Source organism: Dipodomys spectabilis, unplaced genomic scaffold, assembly GCF_019054845.1.
Source record: "Dipodomys spectabilis isolate Male_0828 unplaced genomic scaffold, ASM1905484v1 ptg000157l, whole genome shotgun sequence".
NCBI classification, from domain to species: domain Eukaryota; kingdom Metazoa; phylum Chordata; class Mammalia; order Rodentia; family Heteromyidae; genus Dipodomys; species Dipodomys spectabilis.
The window spans coordinates 20803721-20827144 of record NW_024870834.1 but is presented as its reverse complement, the minus strand read 5'-3'; the positions used below and the strand labels follow the sequence as shown (position 1 = coordinate 20827144).

General features: G+C 50.5%; 2 protein-coding genes across 9 annotated transcripts in view; one reads left to right on the top strand and one right to left on the bottom strand.

Moving 5' to 3' along the window:
- The window catches only part of Papln (papilin, proteoglycan like sulfated glycoprotein), a 31012-nt gene extending 17022 nt beyond the window's left edge, over positions 1 to 13990 (top strand). The window contains exons 18-30 of the mRNA XM_042692801.1: positions 467 to 547; positions 703 to 952; positions 2647 to 2767; positions 3092 to 3230; positions 4015 to 4483; positions 5341 to 5478; positions 5608 to 5732; positions 5951 to 6101; positions 6605 to 6742; positions 7828 to 7955; positions 8047 to 8155; positions 10283 to 10449; positions 13423 to 13990. Coding sequence (XP_042548735.1) covers positions 467 to 547; positions 703 to 952; positions 2647 to 2767; positions 3092 to 3230; positions 4015 to 4483; positions 5341 to 5478; positions 5608 to 5732; positions 5951 to 6101; positions 6605 to 6742; positions 7828 to 7955; positions 8047 to 8155; positions 10283 to 10449; positions 13423 to 13595 — 2189 coding nt within the window. The 3' untranslated portion in view covers positions 13596 to 13990. The remainder of the gene's footprint in view (positions 1 to 466; positions 548 to 702; positions 953 to 2646; positions 2768 to 3091; positions 3231 to 4014; positions 4484 to 5340; positions 5479 to 5607; positions 5733 to 5950; positions 6102 to 6604; positions 6743 to 7827; positions 7956 to 8046; positions 8156 to 10282; positions 10450 to 13422) is intronic.
- Positions 13991 to 16283: 2293 nt separating this feature from the next.
- Numb (NUMB endocytic adaptor protein) overlaps positions 16284 to 23424 on the bottom strand; it is a 132043-nt gene continuing 124902 nt past the window's right edge. For 6 of the 8 annotated variants that reach the window (XM_042692802.1, XM_042692805.1, XM_042692806.1 and 3 more), the window contains 2 exons: positions 21511 to 21657; positions 16284 to 18367 (listed from right to left, as the gene is read on the bottom strand). In XM_042692802.1, coding sequence (XP_042548736.1) covers positions 17652 to 18367; positions 21511 to 21657 — 863 coding nt within the window. In that variant the 3' untranslated portion in view covers positions 16284 to 17651. The remainder of the gene's footprint in view (positions 18368 to 21510; positions 21658 to 23424) is intronic. The other 2 variants (XM_042692808.1, XM_042692809.1) reach the window with 1 other exon arrangement.

Genomic DNA, 23424 nt, shown 5'->3' with positions numbered 1-23424 from the left:
CCTGCGCTCTTCAGCTCAAGGCAAGTGTTCTACCACTTGAGCCATAGTACCACTTCTGGTTTTCTGGAGGTTTGTTGGAGATAAGAGTTTCACGGCCTTTCTTGCCCAGATTGGCCTTGAACTGGGATTCTCAGATCTCAGCCTCCTGAGTAGCTAGGATTACAGGCCTCAGCCACCAGCGCCCGGCCTCATTAACGTTTTGCCTAACTTGGCCTTAAGCCATGATTCCCCCTCCACTCTCGGTCTCCTAGGGAGCGGGGCTGACAGCGATGAGACACCATGCTGGCCAGCCTTGTGCTTCCACAGCGCATACGCCGTGGCTGAGCCACACCCAGCCCCTATTTAGTCCAAATGGAAGGTGAAGTCTGTTATCATTTTTGGTTTAGGTGACGGGGTGCTAATTTTGTCTCTGCTCCTTCCTTCTCTCTGGCTCCGCCCTCTGCACCTGTCGCCCTGGTTCCTGCAGAGGTCCCCAGTGGTCAGAACTCACATTCCCGCCCCAGGGACCCCCGGATGCCTTTGGGCCCACGGGTGGCCCCTTCCTCAGGTAGGAAGCAGAGCTGTGTGAGTGGGGGAAGGGCCTCCATCTGGGTACTGGCGGCCCAGGGTCTATGGAACCAGAGCACAGTGGGCCCGGTGTGGACACTGGGCGTGCAGTGGGAGGCTTGGGGTGGGCTTATCATCGTGCTTTTTCCTTTCTAGACCCTAGAGACCAACAGTGGGCGGATCAGGAACGACCCTGGGCCCGGAGTAACCCCAGGGGAGAGCAGAGGCCCCACGGGTCACCTCCAGGCCCAGCCCGCTCTCCACATCAGCTGCCCCCAAGGCCCAGCTCCGGACCTGGAGACTGCAGGCACAGCCCCCATGGGTGCTGCCCCGATGGACGGTCCCTGTCTCTCGGGCCGCAGTGGCAAGGCTGCCCTGGGGCCGGGGGCTCCTGTCAGCAGAGCAGGTGCGTTGGGACAGTCCAGCAGGGGAGGGAAGGAAGGTGGGCTGGGCCGGGGTGGGCCCTGGGTCTGCCTCTCTGCCTGGGGGAGGGGCTGGGCAGGTTTGCAGAGCTCAGGATCAGGACTCCAGAGGTTTATCTCTGAGCTCCCCTGATGTGTGGTCTTGGGGGCGTGGCTGTCAAAGGTAGTCCCCAGAAGTCAGTCTGTGGAGAACTCGCCTGAGTCTCAGAGCAGGCACGAAGCGCAGGTCCTGTGCTCAGATCCCAGCTCTCTGGGAGCCCAGAGGCAAGCTGGACAAAGATGACTAGTTCTTCCAACTCTCTGAATAGGGCTGGGAAGGTGGCTCCGTGGTAAGAATGCTTGCCAGGGCTGGGAAGGTGGCTCCGTGGTAAGAATGCTTGCCTTGCATTCATGAGGCCCTGGGTTCAATTCCTCAGCACCACATAAGTAGAATAAGCTGGAAGTGGTGCTGTGGCTCAAGTGGTAGAGTGTTTGCTTGAGCTGAAGAGCTGAGGGACAGCGCCCAGGCCCAGAGTTCAAGCCCCATGACCAGAAAAAAAAAATCTCTGAATACCGTCTGTCCCAGACTTGCAGAGAGAGTCTGAGTGATGGCCCCTGGCCAGTGCCCTCCTCCCCACCCCCGTAGCTCTCCCAAGGCCTGTTTGGACAGGCTGCCCTCAGGAACTGCCCTGGAGGATTCAGTGGCTACCCAGCTGTGTGCTGAGTGACCTCTGACCATGGTTTCCTCTTCTGGGATGGCCACTGGGTGGGGCTGTGAGAATGCATGAAAACAACAGGCCACGGATGCCTGGAGGTGCTGTGACCTTCCCCTCCCTCTCACCGCCCATTTTAACACCTGCTTGGCAGAAGTAAGATAAACGGTAGAACCCTCTCTTCTGGCCTATCTCCTATCTGCTGAACTGGCTCAGATGAATCCCCCCTTGTTGATTGAGGGGTTCTATGTGTGACTCAGATACGTCACAATTGCTGCTGGGCACTGGTGGCTCATGCCTGTAATCCTAGCTACTCAGGAGGCTGAGATCTGAGGATTGTGGTTCAAAGCCAGCCTGGGCAGGAAAAAGTTCATGAGATTTTGTTTTGTTTTTTGGTCGGTCCTGGGGCTTGAACTCTGCCTGAGCGCTGTCCCTCAGCTCTTCAGCTCAAGGCGAGCACTCTACCACTTGAGCTACAGAGCCACTTCTGGTTTTCTGACGATTTATTGGAGATAAAGAGTTTCACGGACTTTCCTGCTCAGGCTGGCTTTGAACAGCGATTCTCAGATCTTAGCCTCCTGAGTAGCTAGGATTACAGGCGTGAGCCACCAGTGCCCAGCTCTGTGAGACTCCTCTCCAATTGACCACCAGAACACCAAAAGTGGCATTGTGGCTCAAGTGGTAGAGCGCTAGCCTTGAGCTGAAGAGCTGAGGGACAGCGACCAGGCCCAGAGTTCAAGCCCCACAACAAAAACAAGAACAAAACAAATAAAAAACAGTTGCTGTTGCCCCCACTGAAGTAGCTGGGTGGCAGTGGAGGAGGGGACAGACTGGGGCAGGTGCGGGATGCTGACCAGCACCTGCTCAGCGCTCCAGGCCGGCAGTGTCGAGTCCGGGTTTGCCATGCTGGATACAGGCACTGGGAGTGAGCAAAAGGGCAGGAGCTGGGGCTGGCAGTGAGGCAAGGCTGCATGCTATCTGTCTAGGTATGGCTGCTGTCCTGATGGGGTATCTGCGGCCGAGGGACCCCAGCAAGCTGGCTGTGGCAGGTCTTACAGCAGGGACAATCCTGGCAGCCGGCCGGGCACCCAAGCAGGAGGCTTCATGGTAAGGATGTGGCCAACAGTGAGTGGGGCCGGTGTCCCATCCCTGCTCAGTGTCACATGATCATTGTAGCTTGGCCTTGGTGAGGGAGGGCAGTGTCTACCTGTGGCCTGGGCCACTCTGTAGGGCACAGGGTACAGAGAAGGTCTTTATCCCACACTCTTTTGGTCTCTAATCTCCTCCTAGGCTGGGGTTGCGCACTTCAGGCCCACCGTTCCGTCCCTTCCCTCTGCTTGCTGCTTTCCTCCAGGCAGCCTTGGGTCTCCACGGAGACAGACTTATTGACAGACTTATTCCTAACTCCTCAATTCTGCACTTCCTCTCCAGCCCCACAAAGCCCACCGGCCCCAGGCAGAGCAGAGCGAGCCCAAGGAGTGCCGGGGTTCCCAGTTTGGCTGCTGCTATGACGACGTGACCTCCGCAGCCGGCCCGTTTGGAGAAGGCTGTGTGGACCAGCCCAATTTCCGTGAGTGGCCAGGTCCCACTGGGGCCCCAGCTACCGCTCAGAGCCAGAGGCCTGTCTACCAGCCTTGACCCCCTTCTAAGACACTTGACTATCTAGATGTCAGGCTAGGGAATGGTGGTAGATGTTTCTTGTGTCCAAGTTGGCACTTGCGGTGTTTTGGAGGTTGTGGGGGGTCAGGGATGGTTATAAGAAGGGAGACCCTGAGGAAAGGAGGCCTGGCTTGTACCCAGGAGCCGGGCTGTGCCTGGGACGATGTGGGTGAGGCAGAGGCTGCTGAGCGGCGAGGGAGGCTGGTCTGGAGCCCCTGAGGCAGGAGCAAGCCGCCAGGGATCAGTTCTGGGGTGTTCCAAGTCGCAGGCTGGTGGTCAGGGCTGTGTGGAGGCTGGGCACCTGGACAGGCAGCCGTGGTCTCATCTGAGTGTGGACCGATGGGGTAAGCCGTGCTGACAGGGAGGGCTGTTAGAAGGCAGGCTGCAAGTGGGGGTCCAGGCCCAAGGAGAGCGAGGCATAGCCAGGTAAGCTTTGGCTGGGAGTGGGGTGGGTGGGGGGCTCCCAGGGAGCCGGCCCTGTCCTTCTGAAGGCTCAGTTCTGTGGATGGAGGCATCTGGACAAGTCAGGGCAGTGAGCACATCCTGGATCCCACCTGGGCTTTCCAGGGAGGGCAGGAATGCAGCTGTGCCCTAAAACAGAGTGGGAAACAGGTGGCCTGTGTGTGTGGGGCTCAGGGGCTTGGGGTGAGCTTTATCACTAGCCACCTAGCTGACATGGCCCTTCCTGCCTCCAGCCTACCCTGTACGGTGTCTGCTGCCCAGTGCCCTGGGCTCCTGTACGGACTGGACCGCCCGCTGGTACTTCGTCCCAGCTGTGGGTCGGTGCAACCGCTTCTGGTTCGGCGGTTGTCATGGTAACGCCAATAACTTCGCCTCGGAGCAGGAGTGTATGAGCAGCTGTCAGGCCCAGCATGGGCCCCATCACCACCAGCCTGGGGCCTCTGGCCAGAGCGCTCATCTGGATGGGGGCGGCAGCCGTCCCAGAGGCCAGCAGGAGACCAGCTGGCCCCAACATGGGGCCACCGTTCCAAGACTTCTCCCATCTTCCGGTGGGCCTTGGCAGGAAGAACGAGAGCGTGGGCCGGGGGAAGCGCCTCGCACCCCCTTTGGAGAACAGCCCTGGAGCCAGGAGCTTGGGCCTAGGGCCCCTGGGTTGGGCAGAGACGTTGGACAGCCGGTGCCACCTTCCCACAGCAACTCCAGGTGAGGCTGGTGGGGGGACAGGGTGCCCAAGCCAGAGTTGAACCTGTCAGAGCTAAACCCCTGAACTCAACGCCCCTCCCTGTCCTAACTTCTGGTCCCAGGCAGCCCTGCGGGGGCCTTGCTGCCTGTTAGGAGTGAGCTGGGGTGTCTCCTAGCCATGCCTGTAGAAGTGGGTGTCTCGACTCCCTGCCAGCTCGGCTGGGTAGTCCTGAGCCTGTCTTCCCTGTGGCAAGTCACTTGGATTTTTCAGATGTTAAATGGTGATATTGTTTCCTGCTCTGCTGGGTTCTTTTTATTTTTATTTTTTGACAGTCCTGGGGCTTGAACCCTGGCCCTGGGCTCTGTCCCTCAGCCCTTCAGCTCAAAGCAAGCACTCTACCACTTCCGGTTTTCTGAATGGTTTATTGGATTTAAGAGTCTCACAGACTTTCCTGCCTGGGCTGGCTTTGAACCGTGATCCTCAGATCTCAGCCTCCTTAGTAGTTAGGATTACAGGCGTGAGCCACCGGCGCCCGGCATTCTGTTGGGTTCTGTTTCTTCTGTTTATGACATTATTCTTCTATTCATTCTACCCTTGGGACTGAATTTTATGAATAAGCATTTTGAGGAAACAACAGACATACGTGCCAGGCTTAGTTCAGCCCTCTGCTGCCAGCGGGTATGGCATGCATAGTTCTCCTACCACCCCCTGCCCTGCCTGGGCTTGGTCCTGTATCAACCCAGGCTTCTGGAGCTTGGTCTCTCGTGGGACTCTCAGGTCCCACCGGGGCCTGTGCCAGGCCACCTGTGGTGGTGGTGGTAGTCTCTGGTCCTAGCCCTCATACCAGCAGGCAGAGCCTCGCCTCTCACCCCTCCAGGATCAGCAAGGGTGGCTCGGAGCCCTCGCTGGTGCACGCAGCGCTGGGGCAGTTGGTGCACATCTTCTGTCCTGACGACGCCTTCGTGGACCGCCAGGCTGGGTGGCAGAAAGATGGCCGGCCCGTCTCCTCTGACAGGTGTGTGTGGCAGAGATCATCGCATCTCTAGTGTGCGGGACGTCCTCCACGGCTGAGACCCCTGCGGCTGCCCTGCGCGGGCGTGGGCCTGAGGAAGCCCAGCTCCCACCTCCCTTTCCTTCTGTTCAGGCACCAGCTGCAGTCCGATGGCTCCCTGGTCATCAGCCCTCTGCGGGCCGAGGACGCTGGCACCTACAGCTGCGGCAGCCTCAGGCCGGGCCATGACCCTCAGAAGATCCAGCTTCGGGTCACAGGTGTACTCCCACCCCTGGCTCGCAGGCCCCAGAGTGGGAGGACGGGGCGTGAGGAGCAAGACAGGGGGCTTCCCCCAGTCACCCCCACACGCAGGGGGTGAGGGCAGCTAGAGCGCTTCTGCGGGCCACTTTTGGAGGCAGGAGGCTGCCTCATCTCTGGCTCCTCCCAGTTCCTTCTTCCCACAACTCACACCTTGCTTCTCCCGACCTCCCCGCAGGGGGTGACAGGGCGGTGCCAGCTGAACCCGAGCCGAGGTACTTCCCCCATCTCAAGGACCCTGTCCAGGGCCATAGACCTCCAGATCCCAGTCTAGGGGCAGATGCTGGGGGCCGGGGCGCCATCCCCGCCCAGTCCCGGCCCGCAACCAGGTAACAACTCAGCCAGGTCATCCTGTTCTTAGTCTCTCGTTCCCAAGTGCCAGGGTCCTGGGGCCCCATGAAAGGAGGGAAAGGTATGTGCCATTGCCGGGCCTTGCTGGGCCCGCAGGAACCCTGCCGTATGAGCTGGGCCTCAGGGAGGAAGGGAAATCCCGGCCCTTGAGCCACTCAGCTGAAGGGACCATGGGTGTGGGGCTCAGGTTGCTTCTTGAAGGAGAAGAGGGTTTGGAGTTGGCCCTTAGGAATGGTTGAGTTTATGGAGAGGTGTGTAGGGGATAAGGGAGAGCCATTGGAAGGACAGGAGAGTGTACAAGGTGAGGGACAGCACGGGAGCTTTGAGCTACTTTACCCCATGTAGTTTTAGGGATAGTGCCCCACACAGACTCAAGGAGTGCAGTTCCAAGCTGAAACTGGCTGGAGAGGGAGAGGACTTGTGCACAGGTGTCCGTGGAAGTGGGGGAGCCCCTCACAGCTCTGGGTGGCTTGTTTTGTAGACTGCGTCTAGACAGGACCCAGCCAGGGGTGGTGGACGCCAGTCCAGGCCAGCGGATCGTGCTGACCTGTCGCGCTGAAGGCTTCCCGCCTCCAACCATCGAGTGGCAGAGGGATGGACAGCCGGTCTCCTCCCCCAGGTTCATTCAGCTCTTCCCCTCCCCCTCCCCACGGCCCCTCCGGGCACACTGCATCCTGAAGAGGCTTGAGCGGGATGCCAGGGCTCTCAGGAGATGGAACTGGGAACACTGGACCCCCGGGCAGCCAACAATGGAATCTCTGGGTTTTTCCAGAATGGGTCAGGTAGACAGAAATGAGAGACCAACAAAGTGAGGCTGATGGGAGGAGATGGCATGGCCGTAGTTATGGTTGGATTCTGATGGCTGACATTTATCGGCCACCCCTGAGAGTGAGGCTTGTTTTCTTGTGTAATCTTCAGGAGCCACACGTAGGCTCATGCTGTTCCTGGTTTACATGTAAAAGCTTGACTTTACGCAGCTCCTAAGTCATAGGTACAACCATGTGTGGAGCCTGCTTAAGTGATAGCAAAGACTAGAAACCTAAAGTGGAATTTTCTTGTATTAGAAAACTTGATTTCTGCCGGGCGCCAGTGGCTCATGCCTATCAGCCTAGCTACTCAGGAGGCTGAGATCTGAGGATCATGGTTTAAAGCCAGCCCGGGCAGGAAAGTCTATGAGATTCTTACCTCCAATTAAAAAAAAAACAGAAGTAGAGCTGTGACACAAGAGGTACAGCACTAGCCTTGAACTGAAGAGCTCAGGGACAACACCCAGGCCCAGAGTTCAAGCCTCACAACTGACAAAACAAACAAAAAATTTCTTAGGCTTAAAAGCCAAATGTTAGGTGGGCATTGGAAGGTCATGCCTGTAATTCTAGCTACTCTAGAGGCTGAGATCCAAAAGATTGCAATTCAAGGCCAGTCCTGGCAGAAAAAAGTCCAAAATAACCATCAAAAATCCAGGCTAGAGGCATGGCTCAAGTGATCCAGGTACTAGCTAAGCAAGCATGGTGAGCAAATGGCAAAAAAAGCAGTAAATAAAAGTGCTTGCAGAAGAAAGGAGTGAGGGTCTGAGGCCTAGGAGCTCGTTAGCTATTCCTCCCTGAACAGTGCCACTGCTGTGCGTCTCATTTCTGCTTTACTGTCTCTCTGGCCCCAGGCCAGCTCCCTTGGGACTGGAACCAACTGACTGTGTTTGGTTCCTAGACACCAGCTGCAGCCCGATGGCTCTCTGGTCATCAGCCAAGTGGCAGTGGAAGATGGCGACTTCTATGCCTGCATTGCTTTCAATGGACAGGACAGGGACCAGCGCTGGGTCCAGCTCAGAGTTCGGGGTAAGGTGACAATGTCCTTTGAGATCAAGTGGCACAGGAGGGCAAGGTCTGTGTAGTGTAGAGGCTGACTGTGTTGCCCTCTTGTGCCCAGAGGAGTTGACAATCACAGGGCTGCCTCCTACGGTGACAGTGAGCAAGGGTGACACGGCCAGGCTGCAGTGCGTGGTGGCAGGAGACAGCGTGAACATTCGATGGTCCAGGTACAGTGCTCATGTGGGAAGCCCCTTCCCTGTCCACACAAGCTGGGGTGCATGTGTGTCACTGTCACCACTAACTCCTCTGAGGCCCGGTGCCAGTGGTGGGGGCTACAGAAGCCTCATTGGATGGCTTGCTTTTCCATTGGTTGGACCACATTGGGTTTCTTTCTTTCTTTAGTTTAGGCTGGCCTTGAACTCATGCTTCTGCCTCAAGCCTTCCAATTGCTAGGATTATAGGCAAACCTATAGTATGCTTTGTTTTGTCTTTTTTTTACACTTAAAAAAAAGTGTGTGTGTGTGTGTGTGTGTCCCTCAACTTTTTGCTTAAGATTAGTGCTCTACCATTTGAGCCACAGTTCCACCTCTGGCTTTTTGGTAATTAATTGGAGATGAATCTCATAGACTAGCCCAGGCTGGAAACTGTGATCCTCAGATCTCAGCCTCCTGAGTAGCTAAGATTATAGGCGTGAGCTACCAGTGGCATTAGAGTTTCTTAACATTAGCATTACTTATGCTTTGGACTATGAAATTTGGTTGTTTTGGTCCTATGTATGTGGGACCAATACCCACTGAATTCCAGTAACAGTTCCCTCTAGGTCATGGAATAGAAAATCTCTCCAAACACGGCCAGATCTCCCCTGCACCAACCACAGGTCTACACAGCATGGGGGACTTCAGTGACCTTTTATTTCACATCAGTTGGTTTCTTGTTCATTCTTCAATCAGATTTTTTTTTTTGGCCTCCTTTCTGGAGTATGTGGGATCTAGGTTAGGTTCTGAGAGTTCTGAGACTCATTTCATTTGGGCCTCACGATGCTCCAGGCAGGAGATAGCCCTGTGTCTCAAGACCTCCAGGTGAGGCTTGCCCTCCCCCCCCCCCCCCCCCCCCCCGCCTTCCCGGTCTCTGCTCAGAGGAAGGCAGGTTGCTTGGAGCCTGGGAGAGTGGAGGAAGGGAAGGCCAGGGCTGAGCTGTAATGACTGGGGAGGGGTAATGACGGTCCCAGCAAGTGACAAGTGGCCATTTTGGACAGGATGCTGGGATGGGAACAGCTGTCCATGGGTAGGAGAGGAAGCTGGGCCACTGATGTCAGCTGCCCCTGCTGTGACCTTGGTGCCAGGGCCTTCAGTACTCAATTCATACCTCACAGAATGGCTGCCACTTTTTCTCTACACTGTCCTGCAAGGCTACCTACCCCATTTGTTCTTCTAGCAGGGGACACAGCTCAGTGCTTACCTGACCTGTAGTGCGCTGCTGACCATGAAGTGCTCCCTTCCTTTGGTTCCAGGAAGCCCCAGTCAGGGGCTGGGCTTCAAGCTCTGATTTTGGTAGTATCACCCTACGGCCTCACCTTGGGGGCTGATAGTGCAGCTGGGCCTCAAATCTGAGCCTTGTGGTAGGTACCTCATAGGCCCCTCTGAAATCCAAGTAGAATATAGCCAACACCCACTCCCCAATCTCAGCTAAGTCTCCCAATTGGAGACCAGCACCATCACCCAATAACTCCCACTTGATTGCTTCCTCTCCTCCACCCCCCACATCTCACCTTTACCCATATCCCTTTATTCTATCCTTTGCACCAGGCAGCAGACACACTTCCTCTAGGGCCCCTCATTAGGTCCCTGCCTAGTTCAGATCCCTCCACCAGCCCCAGAAGCCAGTTCAAACTCCTGGCCAGAGCCCAAGATCCTGCTGCCCGGCTCCTGCTTCCCATGGGCACTTCTTGCTGTGGCTGTGACCTTCTGGAGTCCTTGTGGTCCTCCTCTCTGTTGGCCGCTGTTGCCGCTGCCCCTCTCGAGAGTGGCTCCAGACAGCAGCACCCTCCAGTGCTCTGGAGGCAGGGGTGGGTAGTGTGTGTGTTCTTTATCCAGCTCCTTGGCCAAGGAAAAGCCAGAGTGGGATTCCTTTGTGGTTAAGAGGCCTATTTACTGGACCTTAGACCAGAGTGTGTGGTTTGGCCATGGTTTCTCCTAAGTTTTGGCCCTTTCATCTTCTATGAGGCAGGAAAGCATCAGGGGAGCAAGGGGCTGTTCTAGAATGGTCCTTGATAACCTCCCACTATCCTCCCAGCCTCCTAGGGTCATAAGACGAGTGGCCCTGGAAGGCTCTCTCGGCATTCTCTCCCCCTCCAGGAACGGGCTGCCAGTGCAGGCTGATGGCCACCGGGTACGCCAGTCCCCAGATGGCACCCTGCTGATCCACAACCTGCAGGCCAGGGATGAGGGCGCCTACACATGCAGCGCCTACAGAGGGGGTCAGACGGCCAGCCGCAGCACGGAGGTGAAGCTGGCGTCGCCAGGTACAGGGGCACGTGTCCCTAAGCCTCAGGCCCAACAGTCCAAGGGACTCCGGTTCAGCACTTGGCTCACTCTGATGCTAACTTCTGGTCGACACTTGGGGCAAAGGGTTTTCTCCACCTGAACCTCACTTCTCCCCCTTTACACTCGAGCTACCCTGCCATCCAAGGACGGGGTGCAGATAATGGTAATGGTGCTCGTGCTCTGCAAGGTAGATGCTAGGCATTGTCATGGACTTGCCCATCTTACCTGCGAAACCACAACTGGCGAGGCTTTCATTATCATGCTCAATCAGACAGACCTGTCAGACAGACAGAAGTCTGTCCATTCTAACCCAGGTGGAAAAAAGTCCTATGGCAATGGGACTGTAGCTCATGTGAGCCCTGCTTCCATCTCCCAGTACCACAAAAAATAATACAAACAGACTTTATTCTAAAAAAACAAAGTACTGAACTTATTATTTTTGGTCTGGTCATGGGCCTGAACTCTGGGCCTGGGCGCTGTCCCTCAGCTCTTCAGCTCAAGGCTAGCGCTCTACCACTTGAGCCACAGCGCCACTTCCAGCTTTTTTTTTTTTTGCTTATGTGGTGCTGAAGACTCGAACCCAGGGCCTCATGCTCTACCACTGAGCCACCTTCCCAGCCCAAAGTACTGAACTTATAATGACAATGTGCCTTTTATTTTTCTTGCTGGTCTTGGGGCTTGAACTCAGGGCCAGGGCACTGTCCGTGAGGCTCTCTCTGCTCAAGGTAAGCATTCTAACCACTTGAGTCACAGCACCACTTCTGGCCTTTTCTGTTTATGTGGTACCGAAGGATCAAACCCTGGACTTCATGCATGCTAAGCCACTAGGCCACATTCTCAGCCCCACAACTGCCTTTTTGATCTTTCGAGCATACAGCCCTGGGGCTGGGAAGGTGGTTCAGTGGTAGAGTGCTTGTCTTGCATGCATGAGGCCCTTGGTTCGATTCCTCAGCGCCACATAAGCAGAAAAAGCCGGAAGTGGGGTTGAGGCTCAAGTAGTAGAGTGCTAGTCTACAGTTGAAGAGCTGAGGGACAGCACCCAGGCCTGGAGTTCAGGCCACACGACCGACAAAAAAAAAAAAAAGAGCATACAGCCCAAATCTTAGAAGGCAGGGGCTATAATTACCCTTTCATCAATGAGACTTCCAGAATGCTTATGCCCTGTCTCTACCTGCCATACAGCAGATCAGTGGCCCAGGAGACCAGAACCCAAATCTTTCAACTGCTCGGAATCTTTTTTTGGGGGGGGGTACCATGCTGGAGCCTAGAGCTTCCAATCCTCAGAAGTTTTACTGACACTGTCACTTGGCTCACACCTGCATATATATACATATTTGTGAAAATATGCATTTTTTATTTTTTTGGGTCCAGTCATGGGGCCTGAACTCTGGGCCTGGGCGCTGTCCCTCAGCTCTTCAGCTCAAGGCTAGCGCTCTACCACTTGAGCCACAGCACCACTTCCGGCTTTTTTCTTTTTGCTTATGTGGTGCTGAGGAATCGAACCCAGGGCCTTGAGCATGCAAGGCAAGTGCTCTACCACTGAGCTACTTTCCCAGCCCGAATATATGCATTTATATATTCATATATGCATATATCCATATACATATATGAACATATCCATAGTCACATTTTATATACTCAATTATAAACCTGTATATAAACATGACTATATATCTTATATATTCATATATATGCATATATACACATATCAGTAATGTGGTATTTTAGCCTTATATTCTTTTGTTCTTTTTGTGTATATGCCAGTACTGGGGCTTGAACTCAGGGCCTCCTTCTCTTGCTTGGCTTTACCGATCAAGGCTGGGGTTCTATCACTTACACCACAGTTTCACTTCCAGCTTTTGGGTGGTTAAATGGAGCTAAGAGTCTCATGGATTTTCCTGCCTGGATTTTGAACCTTGATCTTCAGATCTCAGTCTTGGGTAACTAGGATTTACAGGAGTGGGCCACCAGCACCTGGCTCTTAGTGAGTTATTATAGTTCAGCAAATGAAAGTGTCATATTGTAGGATGGCACCACTATGGAAAAAATGCTGCAATGGAATGACACAATGCTGATACATTATCAGTTAGGGACTGAATAGCAGGGCAGTGCCCTGGGCTAAGCAGTTTGCAAAGACCTGCTCCAACCTTGGGGAAGGTGTGGGACTTGGATGTGCCACCGTTCTTTCTGTCTGGTCTGCCTCGCTACTCAAGACAGAGCTGAAGTATTGGTAATTTGTGTTTATGATTAGCTATAGATATGTCTAGCAGGGAAAATAAATTAGAATCACGGGGCTGGGAAGGTGGCTCAGTGGTAGAGTGCTTGCCTTGCATGCCTGAGGCCCTGGGTTTGATTCCTCAGCACCACATAAGCAAAAAGAAAAAAGCCGGAAGTGGCGCTGTGGCTCAAGTGGTAGAGTGCTAGCCTTGAGCTGAAGAGCTGAGGGACAGCGCCCAGGCCCAGAGTTCAGGCCCCACAACCAGTCCCCCCCCCCCAAAAAAAAATTTAGAATCAGAAATTTGCTTGATAACAAGGCCTGGTGGAGCCTTGCTGATATATGGCCACCACAGTGAAACTGTCCAAAGAGACACACTCCTGCCTCTGCTACGCCTCTCTTCTGCCCTCTGTTGGATGAATGTTGTCAAGTTTAGATTCAGGCCCCAAAGGGCAGAAGACACAGCTCCTGCTGACTGAAGTTTTACTTAGGGCCCATCCTTCTCAAGACTTGAGATACGACAGAGTACAATCCAGCGGCTGAGGCTCTTTAGGGAGTTAACTTGAAGAGATATTTAATCAGTAAATTCTGGGTGTCTGGGAAGGGCTATGCACTGGATAGAGGACACAAATAAGCAGAAGGGAGGCCAGCAAACGGGTGGCAACTGTATCCACTCCTAGTTTACACATCTGGCAGCCTCATCTACATCTTTCTCTTTCTCCCTGTTGTCCTGCAGCACCAGCGGCCCAACCCAGGGACCTGGGCAGGGAGTGCGTCGACCAGCCAGAGTTGGCCAACTGTGACTTGATCCTGCAGGCCCAGCTCTGTGGCAATGAGTATTACTCCAGTTTTTGCTGTGCCAGCTGTTCCCGTCTCCAGCATGCTGAACCTGTCTGGCAGCAGGGATGAAGGCTAGATCTGGCTCTAGTTCTGAATAGTTCTCTAAGAGAAGATAGACTCAGCCCCCCTCCCCACTCTCACCAAATCTGTAACTGGCAAAGGAAGTCATCTTCTGGAGATGCCCTTCCAAAAACCCTCCCAGAGCTGAACTCAGCAGCCTCCCATGGCCTCCCAGGGTTTGCAGATGACATGGCCACAGACTGCTGCTGAGTGGTCATGAGGAGGAATCTGTTTAGATAGGATATACTTTCCTTTACCTCTTTGCATTTCTGTGTCTACTACAGGTTGAGGATCTCTTATCTGAAATGCTTGGGACCAGAAGTGTTTCAGATCTTAGAATATTTGTAGACCTTATCAGTTGAACATCTTTAAATCAAATATCTGAAGTGCTCTGAAACCTGAAACACCTAAGTGCCATGTTAGCATTCAAACATGTTTAGATTTTGGGGCATTTGGATTTCCAGTTAGGGATGTCATCCTGTACAGAGACCCATTCACTACATTTTAAAGCAAACCAGCTTTACAATCCAGAAAGAAGGGCTGGGAAGATGGCTCTGTGGTAGAGCGCTTGCTTGCATGCTTGAGGCCCTGGGTTCGATTCCTCAGCACCACATAAGCAAAAAGAAAAAAAAGCCGGAAGTGGCTCAAGTGGTAGAGTGCTAGCCTTGAGCTGAAGAGCTGAGGAACAGCGCCCAGGCCCAGAGTTCAGACCCCACGACCGGACCAAAAAAAAAAAAAAAAAAAAAAAAAAAAAATTCCAGAAAGAGCTGGATTTTAAAGCTGGGAAGTATGTAATGTTTTCAAAGTTCACACCTGCCTTATAAGGGAATGTTTTGGGGAAGTATTCTGTTTGAGAGCCGAATGTCATTTGGGGTCAAATGGTAGTCCGTTCTCTAGCCTCTAGTCTTTCTAGGTAGCTCAGCTTCAAAGCCTGCTGATATTATGAAAGCTATCAGCAAAGCAGGATGGCCTCAGAATAGGGATGGATCAGGGATGGAAACAGGAAAAGCTCCTTACTTCACAGCTAGCTTGTGTGATGAGCGTGTGTAAAACTGACTGACCTGCTCCATGCTGAGGCCACCAGGAGCCTCTCTTCCTAAGTAGGACTCTGTGAAGCAGTGTTTGCTGCCAAAAGGAAAAACAGACCATTGTTAAAAACAGAACTAGTAGGCTGAGGAAACAACGGGGAGGGGTAATGTAGTAACAGTAAAAGTGATTTCAGAAATAGCTTTGAGTTGAGGGAAATCATTCTTCAATTTTATACATTAATGCTGAAACAAGCTTAGTGTCAATGAGCTACCAGGTCCCTTTCTACAATCCTTTACATTGTTGTTCCTTTACCTAGGAACAATGGTTATTTGTGGACATAGAAAAGACAGCCATTACAGGGATCAAAACTCTTCAAGGTGACTTTTACTACCCACACATGGGCTGGAAGATAGAAAAATAATATCACGGGTGGGTATATTTCTCAGTCAGTCTCATTCAACAACGAAAACATGAACAGGTATCTTTTCTTCCAGTCCTGAGCCTGAAATCTGGGCCTGGGGGCTGTCCCTCAGTTCTTCAGCTCAGGGCTAGCTAGCACTCTACTACTTGAGCCACAGCACCACTTCCGGCTTTTTCTGTTTATGTGGTGCTGAGGAATCAAACCCAGGGCCTCATGCATTCAAGGCAAACACTCTACCACTGAACCACCTTCCCAGCCCCATATCTTTTCTTTCCACTTAAAAGAGAAACATCCTCATTCACCACAGCTGGTTTTGCTATAGAAATAGGGGGGAAAAGGGCAACTTTCTTGGGCTTCCCCATTTAATGAAATAAAAATTTGGCCTGATGGCATACATACTTCAGAAGGTGCATCTGAGATTACCTTGCCTCAAAAGCTAGCCCTTCTCAGAGCTACTCAGAGAGTGGGGGCTAAATTTAGAGGTGAGGCTCAAACTAGTAATTCTCAAACTTAAGTAATTCTCAAACCTACTTTATGTTGGGAGATTAAAACAAAACACAGTCACAAAAACATCCCCAAATCCCTTCTCAATCCTCACTAAAGTTTTGATATAATTGGTCTTATGTATAGGCTGGGCACTGGGGGACTGTGAATGCTAAGTTCATATTCTATCACTGAGCTACACTCCTGGCCCTGAGTTAGGATTTTTTTGTTGTTGTTGTTGGTCGTGGGGCTTGAACTCTGGGTCTAGGCGCTGTCCCTTGAGGCCACGGCACCACTTCCGGTTTTCTGGTGGTTAATTGGAGATGAGTCTCACGGGACTTTCTTGCTCGGGCTGGCTTTAAACTGTGATCCTTGGATCTCAGCCTCCTGAGTAGCTTTGATTATAGGCATGAGCCATCGGTGTCTGGCCTGAGTTAGGAATTTAAAGGGATCCTAAGTATTTCTAATGCATGGCCAAGGTTGAAAAGCACTGGTTTATCCTGGGCCAGGGCTGACATTCTGACTTTCCAACCAGCTACTAGGAGAAACCTGTGTTGCTGCTCTAGCCACACTTCAGCAGAAAGAATCTGATCCATTCAGGATCAACCAGAGCCTAATTAAGAGTTTTAAGGACATATTAGTCTAAATAAGAGATTTCCTAGCACTAGAGATATGCAGCATCAGCAGAGCAAAGAGAGTAAGGCTGAAAAAAACAAGAGTACATTCACTTGCAAATAAAAAGAGGAAAGAAAGCCCTTAGTGGGTAAAAGCTTCTACCACGAACATTTATTTTTGTTAAAGCAGATTATAAATTCTCATCAGTACAAATATATATATTATGTATATATATATATATATATATATATATATAACTTACATTTGATTGTAAGGCCAACGTTCAAAAGTAAAAATGAGATGGGAATCTCATGTTACCCGAGGTCAAGTGGCTTCAACTGGCAACAGGACATTCCATTCAGGGGAGGGAGGGGAGGGGAGGGGAGGGTGCACACGGTGAAGAAAACCACATTTCCCATTCCCACAAAACTTGCAGGAACAAAATTTAAAGGACAAAACCCACATTACAAACCAACATAGCCTGTGTTCCCTTCTGTGGATATGATTATGTCATTGTCACCTTAGTGTTAAAATAAAGGAGTAATGTAAGGAAATTGCAACAATATATAAAAAATAACATTCTCTAGAGCATCGATTGATTTCATCAAAATAATGACATTAGGGTTTTATCATAGTTTTAAAACCAGGACAATACTGCTTTCATTTTCTTTATTTAAAACTACAATCTAGTGACGGTATTGGTCATAAGTATGATTGTTGTTGCAATGTGCTACTTACAATGAATGACCACAGACAGACCAGGATCCTGCCCGCAGCTTTCAACCCTCCCTCTTTTTACTTCCATAGGCATCAATGATAAATCAATCTTATGTACAATTTCTTACAACTAACCCTTTTACTTTTGGCAAGATTACTTACAACTTATACAACTTTTTAATATTGAGAACTATTTAAAATATTCTAAATGCATAAAAATAAAGATTTTGGCTTTTGATATATATTTATAATATTCTGTTAACTCAAAATGGAAGCTCAACTTGACCCCCCAAATCTAGCTCTGTTGAGCAGTGCTGTTGCACACTCTTAAGAATTCGGGCAGCACAGCCTGCTGCTTTTCCTAGCCTGAGCACAAGCCACGTTGTTCCTGGCCTCTAAGACAGGCCAGTACTAGGAGGAAGTAGGTGAATGGTCTGAAAAATGAAAGGAGGTCATTTTGCTTCCTACTGTTTTCTATTCCAGTAAAATGTGCTTTGAATACAGATTCCTGTTCAGATTCTTCTGCCTCTCTGTTGCCAGAGGTTTGTAAGGGGGTGAGGGAGGCAGGTACAGAGGGCGACATTTCCTTGGCTTCTTTAGTCTAGCTGCAAGTCTTTTCTAGGACTGGTTTTCCCCACTTCTTTCCAGATCACCCCTCACAGCACTCGGTGCCTGGACTTGCTCCTTTAGGGTTAGTGAGAAGTGGACTGACCGGGAAGACCAGGTCCCCTTTGCTTGTTTGATGTTCATGCCCTGCCCTTGCCTAAGTACAGACAAGATACATATGCCATAAAGATCACCTAAAGTTCAATTTCAAATGTCTTCTGTAAGTCCCTGGAGAACGGGTTGGTAGGGGAGGGGTTAGTACGCTGCTTGGACTTGCTTTCTAACGCAGCCCACTGGGCTTCGAAAGGATCAACTGGACCATGGCCTGCAGGAACCTCTGTGTGCTTGTCCCCTGCAGCCAACCTGCCATCGTCTACACCATTGAAAGCTGCAGAACCGTTGAGGTGCTGAGCAGGAGGCTTAAAGAAGGGACTGGCGGTGGTACTGCTTGTCTCATACTGAGGGAATGTCTGCTGCCTGACCAGGCTGGGTGACTGACGGGGGTGGGCAGCCTGAGGATGACCTGCAGTGCCAAACACATTGGCTACCATCTGGGAGGGGGTGATGCCTACCACAGGCACGTTAGGGGCTGAATAGGGCATCCCGTTTGCCACAGGATAGGACTGGACAGGGACAAAGGCTGGCTGCAGGGGGGGGACCGCACCCACTGGCACAGGCTGGGAGGTGAGGAATGCACTCCCTTGGAAAGGTGGTGCTGGCTGGGAGATGGCGGTGGGTGGAGGTGGCTGGAGAACTGGCTGCAGAGGGGCAGCTGAGACCTGGGGCTGCTGGGCCCGGACACTCTTCGATACTTCTTCTAGCCAGCGGTCAGCCTCAGAGGGAGTGCGTCTATGCCCCGCCTGGAAGAGGCCTGGAGAGGCGGCACCAGAAGACTGACCCCACTCGGTCCCTGGAACCAACAAGATGAAGAGGGACAAGAGAAGTCAGTGGCTCCTTTCCTTGCCTTCTAGCTTTGGTGATTTGAATGGCTCTACCACTCACGACAAGCCCTCTAGCAGGATATTTTCTAGCTTTGGTGATTTGAATGGCTCTACCACTCAGGACAAGCCCTCTAGCAGGATATTTTCTAGCTTTGGTGATTTGAACGGCTCTACCACTCACGACAAGCCCTCTAGCAGGATATTTTCTAGCTTTGGTGATTTGAATGGCTCTACCACTCAGGACAAGCCCTCTAGCAGGATATTTTCTAGCTTTGGTGATTTGAATGGCTCTACCACTCAGGACAAGCCCTCTAGCAGGATATTTTCTAGCTTTGGTGATTTGAACGGCTCTACCACTCACGACAAGCCCTCTAGCAGGATATTTTCTAGCTTTGGTGATTTGAATGGCTCTACCACTCAGGACAAGCCCTCTAGCAGGATATTTTCTAGCTTTGGTGATTTGAACGGCTCTACCACTCACGACAAGCCCTCTAGCAGGATATTTTCTAGCTTTGGTGATTTGAATGGCTCTACCACTCACGACAAGCCCTCTAGCAGGATATTTTCTAGCTTTGGTGATTTGAATGGCTCTACCACTCAGGACAAGCCCTCTAGCAGGATATTTTCTAGCTTTGGTGATTTGAACGGCTCTACCACTCACGACAAGCCCTCTAGCAGGATATTTTCTAGCTTTGGTGATTTGAATGGCTCTACCACTCAGGACAAGTCCTCTAGCAGGATATTTTCTAGCTTTGGTGATTTGAATGGCTCTACCACTCAGGACAAGCCCTCTAGCAGGATATTTTCTAGCTTTGGTGATTTGAACGGCTCTACCACTCACGACAAGCCCTCTAGCAGGATATTTTCTAGCTTTGGTGATTTGAATGGCTCTACCACTCAGGACAAGCCCTCTAGCAGGATATTTTCTAGCTTTGGTGATTTGAATGGCTCTACCACTCAGGACAAGCCCTCTAGCAGGATATTTTCTAGCTTTGGTGATTTGAATGGCTCTACCACTCAGGACAAGCCCTCTAGCAGGATATTTTCTAGCTTTGGTGATTTGAATGGCTCTACCACTCAGGACAAGCCCTCTAGCAGGATATTTTCTAGCTTTGGTGATTTGAATGGCTCTACCACTCACGACAAGCCCTCTAGCAGGATATTTTCTAGCTTTGGTGATTTGAACGGCTCTACCACTCAGGACAAGCCCTCTAGCAGGATATTTTCTAGCTTTGGTGATTTGAATGGCTCTACCACTCAGGACAAGTCCTCTAGCAGGATATTTTCTAGCTTTGGTGATTTGAATGGCTCTACCACTCAGGACAAGCCCTCTAGCAGGATATTTTCTAGCTTTGGTGATTTGAACGGCTCTACCACTCAGGACAAGCCCTCTAGCAGGATATTTTCTAGCTTTGGTGATTTGAACGGCTCTACCACTCAGGACAAGTCCTCTAGCAGGATATTTTCTGGTTCTGGTAGGAGAGAAGTATTACCAGCCAAGGACATTTTGTAGTGGAACAAAGAGACTCTGTCAGACCATGTTCCTGTCTTAGCAGGTGGCTGCCTGGTGTCAGAAATCCTGCCTTGTCACCATGGCTTTTCCACAGAACAGAAGCCAGCTTTCACACTCTAAAGGACTGGCAGGTTCATCTTTAATAGAACAAAAAGAAAATTACCAGGGGGGCTGGGAAGATGGCTCAGTGGTAGAGCGCTTGCCTTGCATGCCTGAGGCCCTGGGTTCGATTCCTCAGTACCACATAAGCAAAAAGAAAAAAGCCGGAAGTGGCGTTATGGCTCAAGTGGTAGAGCACTAGCCTTGAGCTGAAGAGCTGAGGGACAGCGCCCATGCCCAGAGTTCAGGCTCCAGGACCGACCCCCCCCCCCCCCAAAAGAAAATGACCAGGGACCTGGCCATACCTTGCTGGCCCCTACCTGGTTTTCAGACACATGTTGCCTTTTATTTATTTATTTATTTTGGTCAGTCATTAGGCTTGAATTCAGGGCTGAGGCACTGTCCATGAGCCTCTTTGTGCTCAAGGCTAGTGCTCTACTACTTGAGTCACAGCACCACTTCTGCTTTTATTTATTTTTGGTCGTGAGGCTTGACCTCTGGGCCTGGGTGCTGTCCCTGCGCTCTTCAGTTCAAGGCAAGTACTCTACCGCTTGAACCACAGCACCAGCTCCAGTTTTCTAGTGGTTTATTGGAGATAAGAGTGTCATGGACTTTACTGCCCAAGCTGGCTTTGAACTGTGGATCCTCAGATCTCAGCCTCCTGAGTAGCTAGGATTACAGGGCACCAGTGCCCGGCTTACTTCCACTTTTTGAGTGGTTAATTGGAGATAAGGTTTTCTTTTTTTTTTTTGGGTCCGGTAGTGGGGCCTGAACTCTGGGCCTGGGTGCTGTCCCTCAGCTCTTCAGCTCAAGGCTAGCGCTCTACCACTTGAGCCACAGCACCACTTCCGGCTTTTTTCTTTTTGCTTATGTGGTGCTGAGGAATCGAACCCAGGGCCTCATGCATGCAAGGCAAGTGCTCTACCACTGAGCCACCTTCCCAGCCCTGGAGATAAGATTTTCACAGGGACTTTTCTGCCCAGACTGGCTTTGAACTACAACCCTCAGAGCCTCCTGAGTAGATAGGATTATAAATATGAGCCACTAATACCTGGTTATATGTTGCCTTTTTGGTGAAAGACTATTAGAACTTTAAATCTTTTCAGTTTTATTGTTAGAAGATGTTCATTACAGAAAAAAAATTGTCAATACAGAATGGTAAAAATAAAGTGCTTTTTGTATTACTTCTGGTATAGCTGCTGTTGCAGAGTCCTCTTTCTACAGGCATGTCTATGGACCACTAAACCCAGTGACGGGTTCTCTGGGAATGGAGATGAGGAATCTGTTTTATAAAAGCTCTATGCATGGCTCTGTTCTACAGTGCTAAGAGCTACCAGTCTAATCTCTTTTGTTGCCCACCTTCACCATCCAAAAGGGAACATATTTTTTCCAAAAGGATTGATTCTTCTTTATTTAGTTCCCTTCAGTAACTGGCTGATTTTAGAAACAGTGTGGTTTCTCTGATCCCAGATTCCTCACCACCATCTGCGGCCACCTTACCCGGATGTGTGGCTGCAATTTCCTTGTTAGCAGCATCAGGGGCATGGGCCCAAGGGTTGGTTTCACGCACAGGCATTGCTACGGGTGCTAGAGCAGTATGAGCTGGCTTAGCAGTAAGCACATGGAAGGCTGAGTCAGTGCCATTAGCTACAATGGGAGCAGACAACATCAATGGAGTTAATTCATGCAGGGTATACAAGCGAGTCCATGGAACTGGGTCAGTCAGGCCAATGTACAATACTGGTGGAAGAGACAAGAACAGGTAATGTTGGAATAATCATGCTATCTTGAAATGGATACACAATACCTTCTGGTAAAGAAGGAACTAAAAGAAACAAAAGTGAGACTGTTTGGGGTAAATGTGTATATACAGAGAAGGAAAATGAAGCCTACATAGATCATTTAAATTAAGTTGAACAGAACTGTTATGAGCAGAAAAAAAATCACACAACCCTCCCCCCCAAAAATCCCCTAATCCACCAAAAAACCCAAAAAACTAAAAAACAAACCCTTTTAATTATTCCAATATTGGCACCAGCTATAATTCAGCCTTGGGCTTAAGTTGATTAAGTATTTCATTCTATACTTTTCCAGAAGCTCAAAGTATGCTAACAATAGTGAGTTAATTACTGGGGACTGTATCCATAATGATACATTTTATGTGTATAATTTCATTTAATTCCCTCAAAGTCCCATAGGCCTGGTACTGAGGGTGAAGCTCCCAGATGTTCTGCAGATGGCTAGGATAGTGGCAAATACCATATGCATTAAGTTCTCACCTATACGTACATACTTATGGTAAAGTTTTCTTTCTTCCTTTTTTTTTTTTTGGGGGGGGGGGGGGCGTTGATTGTGGAGCCAGAAATCAGGGCTGGGGCTCTGTCCCTTAGCCTCTCTGTGCTCAAGGCTAGTGCTCTACCATTGAGCCACAGCACCACTTCCCTTACGATTCATAAATCAGGCATGCTGAGAGAATAATAGAATAATAACATTCTGTAATAAAATTGTTTATTTTCTGAAACTTCTATTTACTACTTTGGGATGGCAGTTGACAATGTGGGGGAGCACAACATGAGAAATAAAACTTGGCATGTTTTCATTTCCTGGGTAAATTTATAAATGCTACAGAATTGAAATTAATGTATCTTTTTGAAGATTTTTTTCCCCCTGTGATATTTGTGTTATTGCCTACTGTTATTTATCTCCTTTTTATAATCTGGTAACCCTTGTTCCTTTTCCTGCTGTTACTCCATTATCAGCTTCTACTCTTCATCCTAGCTCTCCCATCTTTGTCATATTTAGTATGGAGCAGACAAGTACCTTCCCCTGGCCTACAATATAGGCACTATTTAAGACTGGCCAACCATATGGTATTGGTACTATTTCATAAGGTTTGTGAAAAAATTACATCCCCTGTAGACTGGGAGCCCCTTCAAGGCACAGAAAGCACTATGTCTTCCCAGTTTTGTCCATCCAGTGCCTTGAAAGCAGGCAGTCAGTAGTCTACAGCAGTTCTGAAGTAGATATTTATAAAGATCTGCATTTAAATCCTCCCTGTAGGATGTCGGCAGTTCATCTACCTAAGGCTCTTTGAGCCTCATTTTTCTCATCCTTATCACCTGAGGATGATGGTTCAAAGCCAGCCTGGACAGGAAAGCCCGTGAGACTCTAATCTCCAATTAACTAACAGAAAACCAGAAGTGGTGCTATGGCTCAAGTGGTAGAGCACTAGCCTTGAACTGAAGAGCTCAGGGACAGCACCCAGGCCCAGAGTTCAAGCCCCACAACCAACAAAAAACAAAATGAAACAACAACAAATTTTTCTGACGGGGAAAAACTACCTTTGGTTAAGAACCACTGTGCCTTGTACCAGAGCAAGTCCTGATGACAGCTACTTCTGGGAAACTGGTTGGG